Source organism: Rutilus rutilus (genome assembly GCF_951802725.1).
Source record: "Rutilus rutilus genome assembly, chromosome: 11".
NCBI classification, from domain to species: domain Eukaryota; kingdom Metazoa; phylum Chordata; class Actinopteri; order Cypriniformes; family Leuciscidae; genus Rutilus; species Rutilus rutilus.
In genome coordinates, this window is record NC_140216.1 from 16106123 (window position 1) to 16114389 (window position 8267).

At 39.0% G+C, this 8267-nt stretch overlaps 1 protein-coding gene across 2 annotated transcripts; it reads right to left on the reverse strand.

The window, feature by feature from the left end:
- Nucleotides 1-2897: 2897 nt before the first annotated feature.
- On the reverse strand, nucleotides 2898-6747 carry ccn2b (cellular communication network factor 2b). Of its 2 annotated transcripts, none has more exons than XM_084424649.1 (5): nucleotides 6606-6747; nucleotides 5522-5738; nucleotides 5086-5337; nucleotides 4574-4785; nucleotides 2898-3670 (listed from the first exon to the last, which is right to left on the reverse strand). In XM_084424649.1, the coding sequence occupies exons 1-5, from the start codon at nucleotides 6660-6662 to the stop codon at nucleotides 3365-3367; spliced, it is 1044 nt and encodes a 347-aa protein (XP_084280775.1). In that variant the 5' UTR covers nucleotides 6663-6747; the 3' UTR covers nucleotides 2898-3364. The 2 variants fall into 2 exon arrangements, with proteins under 2 accessions (XP_084280775.1, XP_084280774.1); XM_084424648.1 differs by having other exon boundaries at nucleotides 5074-5337.
- Nucleotides 6748-8267: the final 1520 nt, after the last annotated feature.

Sequence of the window (8267 nt, forward strand, 5' to 3'; positions counted from 1 at the left end):
TACATGGCAGACACAAATGCACATATCTGATTCAGATGTAGATTTATTTCCACAATCTGAGAATCGGAATACATGTGCTTTTTTTCCTGCTTACACGTTCGTGGGTCATATGTGATCTGTGCCACATAGGAGGAAAAACTGGACTTGGGTCATTTGCAGTCATGTAAATACGGCCCATATCAATGCGAGCGCGAGTCCGATGATGAAACACTGGAAGAACTATTTATTTAACCCGAACCTCCATCACAAGAATGACTCGAGCAGGACGTTTCTCAGTGATACACTACTCCGTGTGAGGTACATTATGAGATGTTGCAACTGTAATTCCTCACCATCAGCATTAACAAGTGCATGTCCATCAACAAACCGATTATTTTACTTACTAATTTATTTACCGAGTAGCCTATATATTGTAATATATATATATTTTGTAATATATTGTGGTGAACACGTGGAAACTGTATCAATAACAGTGCATCAGTTCCTCAAAGTAGTGAGAATAACAGACAATCTGCATTAATAGACACAGTTATAGGTAATAGTGACCCACAAACTGATCAGCAGAAGTATTTCAGTAAGACAGTGATAACATGAGTTGGCCAGTTAGCAGGCAGGAGACCTACACAATATAAAACTCAAAACTAAGTATTTTGAACACCATCTTTCAAGAGCAAGCGGTTTGATAATCTTGCATTGAACTCCGAGATTTGAGAAGCAGTCGTCAGTAAAATAAAGGGAGCATAGCAAAAGTTTAGGATTATACTGCTGTGATATGGTAAAGATGAATTTTAACCATTGATTCTTCACATGCTCGTCCTTGGGCAGTGAAAAAAAAAAAAAAACTGGCTTTACCTTCACATTGTAGAGCACAGCGTCTTTCTCGACATGATGCTATCCAGTATCCACAGGAATCAGCTGCAGGTTTGAGGTTCAAGTTTTCCCTGGTGTCGGCGCGCGCAACAAGTGGGCGGGCAAATATGCTAATGTTTCCTCTTGACGTCACAACGAAGCGGCTTATGACTCGTTTGAAAAACAATTGACCGTTCGCTAAGCCACGGCCGAAAACCGCCACAGGCCAATCGTGGATTAGCAACCGTAACTAGGAGCGGGAGGCTTCTGGCAAGCTTTCGAGCGAGGGAAACATGCCAATTAGCGTTGTGCGTATGGATTGTGCAAATCTGATACACGGTATCCTAAAAGTTTGGACGGGGGGATGGAATTTTTTTCCTTCCCGAAACCTAAAACCCAAGGGGAGAAATGCCGGGCGTGGATCAAGCAGTGTGGGAGGCCTCATTCACAACTAAATGTCCACAGGATTAACAAAAACACCTACCTTAGCTCCACGACTTGTGAGCAGTAGCCTGGCGCGCTAAAAAGATAAGCGGGAGAATGTTATCATTGGAAAGTGGTCAAGCTAATGTCTTGATTCCACAATATTTATGGATAAGCTGTTTGATTTATAATTATTAGATTATTTTCAAATTTCACTTACCCTGCTGTGCATGAACATAGCTGTTCCTCAATTTGTGTGTTTCCCATTTGTATGAGGCGGCTGCTGCTTGCGCTGGGACCTATAGGCTTTAGCTTAAATGTTGATTAAATTATTCTCTAATCGGTTGCATATTATGTCATGGATATATCCCTCGAATGCATACTGCAGTCCCTTTTGCCTTGCTCTGTCAGATATTTCACCTGTTCGCCAAAAATGACTAATTATCTCCTTGGGAATGTCTGACACCGGTGCATACATACTGTAATAGACGTGCCAGGCGCGAAAGCTTGTCAGGCGTAGCAACAGTAACTAAGGAGGGCAGGTCAATTAATTTCATTGACTCAGAGTCGACTCTTACTTTTGAAAGACAATAACTTTATATACAGTGCACTTTCAGATTTAAAACTTTGTAGGATGTTTTCATTCACTATGTTACACGCTACATGAAAGGTAATTTTCAAAAATCCATAATAGGGGCCCTTTAAATGCGCAGTTGCCTTTTGTTGGTATAGGATTAAGTGACTTCAATAATCCACAGAGTATATATAAAAATAGAATTTCTTTATTGGAAAATAAAAGTGCATCAGAAAATAACTCGCTGGTATCATTGCCAGGTGATTACAATGAACACAGAGTAATACAGTACACGTACAAAACTACATTTAAGAGTTAAACGACAGTTACATAAATTAGTACAATCTGTACACGGTCTAACATTATTTACACAAGGTGTATTCGTCATTGTTCAATTCTTTTCCATTCATTTTCTATTAAATAAACAGTAAACAACATAGGCAGTATCTCATTATCTGAGCCTCTTTTGTTGGAATGTTTTCTTCCCAAAATACTTTGGGACTCATTTTAGATTTTCATACTTGACAAATTGTGTTCAATTAGATACAAATATTAAAAGTTATTACATCAGTTGTTAAATATTATTCCTTGTTGTAAGGTAAAAATAATCGTAAATAATGATGACCCAATGACATTTTACAAATTAAAGAAAAAATACATATCAATTGTATGATTACATTATTGTCATTTCAATCTATTCCTGTATTGAGGAAAACGTTCTTGAAATTAACTACTCCATTAGTACACAATGTCTTAAAGGAATCGTTTACCCAAAAATAATCATTATTTATAATCAAAATTATTATAATAATACAAATCATAAAAAAAAAAAATAGTTATTATTTAACCTCACAGTATTCCAAACCCAAATTATGTAATTTGGAGAATTTTTAAAGAATCTTCATTCACCCCTTCTCTACACAATAACAGTGTATAGTGATTCAATTGTTACTGATTTAAATTTTCTATTCATTATGCAGAACTACATTATGACTTAAGAATATTTCGAATATAATGTAAAAATTGTATGTCCTATATTTCTTTTGATTTCCTTGGTGTCTTTGTGGTTCTTTTCTGAGTTTTACAGATGTGATCACAATACATTTTTATCATATGGAAAAGAGCTGCATCAAGATTCTTCAAAAACTCCCCTATTGTGTTCCCAAAAAGAAAAAGAACAGCTCATAGGCTTGAAACAACATGAGGGTGAGTAAATGATGACAGAATTATCATTTTTGAGTGAACTATCCTATTAACACAAAGTTCTCAGTGCTTCAGGTCTGCTGTAGCATGACCAGTCAAACAGCCAGATGACTTCAGAGCATCAAAAATTACAAACAAGAAAAGAGAAGTTTTGCGGGGCCATTAACAATGCCCACTTCATGTCAAACATTCTATGCTCACAGGGCGTGAGTATTTCAGGGTTCAGTAAAACACGGAGCTGCCTCATGTGCACATGTGCTTGATTATCAGTGTGTGTGTGTGTGTGTGTGTGTGTGTGTTACACTGGACAGCTCCTCACATGTCATTATCATAGTCCCCAATCATTCTCCGTGAGTTTGAGGCAAGGAAGATATCGTTCTCACGGGGGCAATCGTGATGACAGGAGCAGGTCTTAATAAACATCATCCTCTTCCTGAAAGTGTCGCCCTCAGGACAGCGGAACTCCACCTCGGCTGTGACGGTGGCATGAGGTGTGCAGCAGCGGCCGTCTGTACACACCCCGCAAAACTTTGGCTTATACAGCCTGATACTCTGGCATCCAGACAACTCGAAACGCATCCCGCGCTGGCTCTTTGGGGTCCGCACACACTTCTTCCCTCTCTGTAATGGGGAAGAGGTGGGCTATTAATATTTAAGATGGTTTTTGATAGGTCTACTGAAAAAAGTGAAGACCATAAACTTTCGGCATGCACTGGGTCCCATTAGGCACACATTTTACACTAGTGGCCGCCATAATGCACCATGGAACAATGCATACTTGCATCACATTATGATTTGTGACACACTTCAGAATGCAATCACATTATAAAATACTTGAGTAAAGTATTTTTCGTATGGAGCCCCTCACATGACGTGTTCTGATGTCGAAATCACGGCCACGAATTAAGACTTTTTCCCTACATTGCATAAATTACTTTCCTCATTTTAAGTAAATTGTGGCAACTTGTATTAATTTGTTTTCACAATATATTAGTTGTGACATGGCCATGATTTGACTAAATTAAAACAAGGGAACAAGGGAATAAGTCATGGCAGTGAATTCTAAATATGCATATCATTTCCCCTACATATCATGTCAAGGACTTCATAGTTTCAGCTTTAAAGGGTTAGTTCTCCCCCAAAAAATTCTGTCTTTAATTACTCACCCTCTGTTGTTACAAACCAGTAAGACCTTCGTGATGAAATTCGAGAGCTTTCTTACCCCAGAAAGGTAAAGATAAGCTCTCGAATTTCATCAAAAATATCTTCATTTGTGTTCCGAATATGAACGAAGGTCTTACGGGTTTGGAACGACATGAGGGTGAGTAATTAATGACAGAATTTTCATTTTTGGGTGAACTAACCCTTTAAAGGTTGTATCAGCGATTTCAGGCCCAAACATAAATGATCACATTCATCGGAAATAACGGAAATTATTTCATGCGGACTGTCCACAGTCCGGAGTGGAACATGGACAAGGGAAGTATACTTTCAGCTTTACTTTGTGCTATCAACCCTTCTTACCTTGATGTCCTTTTCCAGCTCTGCATGGCAGGGGCGGATCATGCACATGCGGGTCTGCCGTTCCAGCTGGCATTGCTCATTGTCATTGGTTACACGAGAGGACACACCCATGCCACAAGTTGCAGAGCAGTCACTCCATTCAGTGGTCTGAACGATGCAGTTGTCCCTTGCGCTCTCAGACTGGACACCCTGATCAGTTATTTCTCTATATGCTGAAAGAAGAGAAAGTGGGTGTTAAATCCATGTGCCAATGACAATAACTTACATGAAAATGGAAAGGATATTATTGTTAAGTAGAGCGGCTAGTAAAATAAGTTTGATATGGAAAAAGACCCGAAATGTGGAAATTCACAGGGCCCGCCAGGACCATATTTCATTATTTTTTATTCATAGGTGGTCCCCTTCTGCCCCACACCCAGGGCTTTCGGGAGATTGGGAGATTTGATAAAGAAGCAGCTGTTTCAACATGGTGAAGCAAAATGAAAGAAAATTTGACTTGCCGATTGACCTACCAGCCATTGCTGACTGGAAGGTGTCTTCTTGTGGGATCTGGTCGCACACCCACTCCTCGCAGCACTTGCCGGGGATTTGGACACGTCGTGGGTAGGGACAGTCTGGAGAGGGCAGCCGTATGTTGCTTGCACAGGTTGGTACGCAGCCAATCTCCCCATTCATGCAGACACATTGATGTTTGCAGCTAGGCTGAAAGGTCTCACCGCTGCGGTAAATCACACCCCCCAGGTCACACGTCTGACCCTCTTGAGCTGCAAATCATACAACAGACATAAGACAACTTCATAACAATGAGAGGCTCCCACTTGTGGACAAAAAGTGTAGTGTAATACATGCAGAAACATTGATTTTCATTTCAATTCTCTCCTCTTTATATAACAAATGTGTAACCCCTAAATTACATTCCAAAACACAATATTGCACCCATATACTCACCAATACAGATGCCTGTCTCAGTGTCACTGAGCACACCATAGTCACAATACAGGTCTTTATGATGGTCGCATGGCTCCAGGAAAGAGCAGGGCTCTCCTGCCTGTCGTGCACAGACTTTACAGCAGCTGCAGCCGTCCAGCACTAGACTGGTGCCTACAGGACATAAAGGGCTCTCAGCTGGGCAGTCACAGGGCTGAGAGCATTCCTGACACATCGCCTGCATAGAACAATGACACAATGTTAGGGTTTCAACTTGCATCAGATTTAGCAATCCCTCATAGGAGCTTTCTTTCATAAATCTGTGGTAACAACAGTTTTATTATACCATAGATTCCAGAGCATGCACCGCGCAAAAGGTTTGTTTTCTCTATGTTGTTTGACAGCTGTTTATTCTAAAATGTGTCTATCTGCCTGGAAACAATTAATAGACTGTCCATATGCAATACTCTTGATGGCCACATGGGGGGATAAAATGCATTAGAGATTATGTAGATTTGTCACTTGGGAAGTGATGTTTTGGAATTACACTAGTATAACTTCATCATATGAAGCATGTTTAAAATAATAAAAGGTGTAGAAAAAACATCACAGGTTTAAAAAGTGACTGCTATACTGAATATAAAACAGTAAATAATAATAATAAATTAGGCATATTTATCAAATACAGCTTGTATATATAAATATTATACATTAAAAGTATGCAGAATATTTGTCTTCAAATGGTTCAGTTTGCATTGAGATCACTGTTCTGAGCATCATATGTGAACACAAACCAGTTAGTGACTTACATAATCCCCTCACATGTTATCATGGGAAACATTATTATAATGCATTAAATGAAACCTAATTAGACTCAAAACTATAGTTAAGATGGTAAACACATCCCCAACTAATCACCTCACTCTGCAGACAGTAGCACAAAAATACACTTGTATACTGATTATTTAATTCCTATGTGTCTGATTATGTAATTTGAAATGATAGTAAAATAATACATAATCAGCTAATTCATGTCAATTCTGCATAAAGCTTATAGCAATACAGGTCCTTTTACTTTGAATATATTATTGATGTGTTCACTCACCATATGTATAAGCAAGCAGAGAACGATGCATGATCTGTTGAATACTGTTCCAGCCATTTCCTCAAAGAGTTCCCAACAGAAGCACACTCCACGGGTTTGTTTTGGTTCTCTGGTGTCTGTGATCACGGTTAGACTGCAGGACTGTTGTGAAGTGGAGAGTAGAAAGCCCCTCTTTAAATACTACCAGAATGGGGTGTAGCCCACCGGAGTCAAGCCATGCCACGCGACCCAGAGGGGTGAAAATATTTCAATTCCAGATGGTTTTCCATAATGTTTGAAAACGCAAGAGATGCTGTCGACCAGCCTTTCAATTAATCATACCACAGATTCCAGAGCGTGCACATGGGAAAAAGTCTGGTTTCTTCACATGGTTTGACTGCCGTTTATTGGAAAATTAATGTAGGCCAATCTACAGGATGGTTAAAGATGTTTTGGCAGATGATAGATTAGAATGTTTATCAGATACTGTTGTAATGCAACAATGTTTAGACGTCATACAAGTGATGTGTGAAACTATGCGTGCATGCTTCATGTTTGGACTGGCATCAAACAGTATTGCATTAAACAGTTAAAAAAATATATATATATTTCCCACCACATGATGTCATGTTAGACAGGCCTGCAGGGCAGGATATGACATGGCCAACAATTTAATGTTTGTTGGGACAAAATTACACAGAGACAGTGTGTTTAGTGGAAATACAAAACAAGCTCATGAAATCCGTCAGGTGCAGAGAAAGAAACATGGTAGAATGAAATTGTTTATTTTTCCTGCATTGCAGCTATTTCCTGAAGCATGTCAGTCAAAGAAAAGAGACAAAATGTGCTCAAAAACAGCAAGTGGTTCAAACTAGACTTTTTTACATTTCTGAAGAAAAAGTGTCAACTCCAAAATCTGGTGATATTTTGTTGTTATTCTTGTTTCTCCATGTTATTCCAAACCTTATTTTCTTTCTTCTGTGAAACACAAAAGAAGATATTTTGAAGAAGAAATTAAAAAGATTGTCTATAAAATGAAAGTAAGTGGGGTTCAAAACAAACAGTACTAGGACTACCATTGACTGTTATTGTATGCACAAAAAACACTGATGTATTTTAAGTAAATTATGACAGAATTTCTAAATTTAAAGTTTAAAGGTCCATTCAGCAGTTATTTAGCTAGCATTACCCTTACGGAACAAAAATATAAGGGAATATACTGCAACATATAATGCGATATATTACATATTATAAAACGGTTAGTTCCAATCCTTGATTCTGATTGGTCAATAGCTGTGCTTTATTCACGATAAAATACGGCTATGACCGCTTCACCCAATGGTTCTATTTATCACTGCGCCCTTAGCAACACCCATAGCAACCACACGTATCAACATAAATCACTGCCTTCGCAGCACCATGGTGCAGAGATTGTCCGATTCTGGTCTCGAATCGAGGGAAATTATGTCTGTGAGTGCTGAGTGGACATAAGTGTGAAAGTTCACAACAGAGCTACTGGAGACCAAACTTAAAACAAAGAAAGCACTGGAGCGACATTCTTGCTGCAACAGAAAACACTGCTGACAGTGCTGAGCCCCAACTAAAGAGAACCGCGTTAAATATCACCACAGTGGAGCCGATTGAAATGAGACAAATATTTAATGCGTGCACAATAAACGGAGA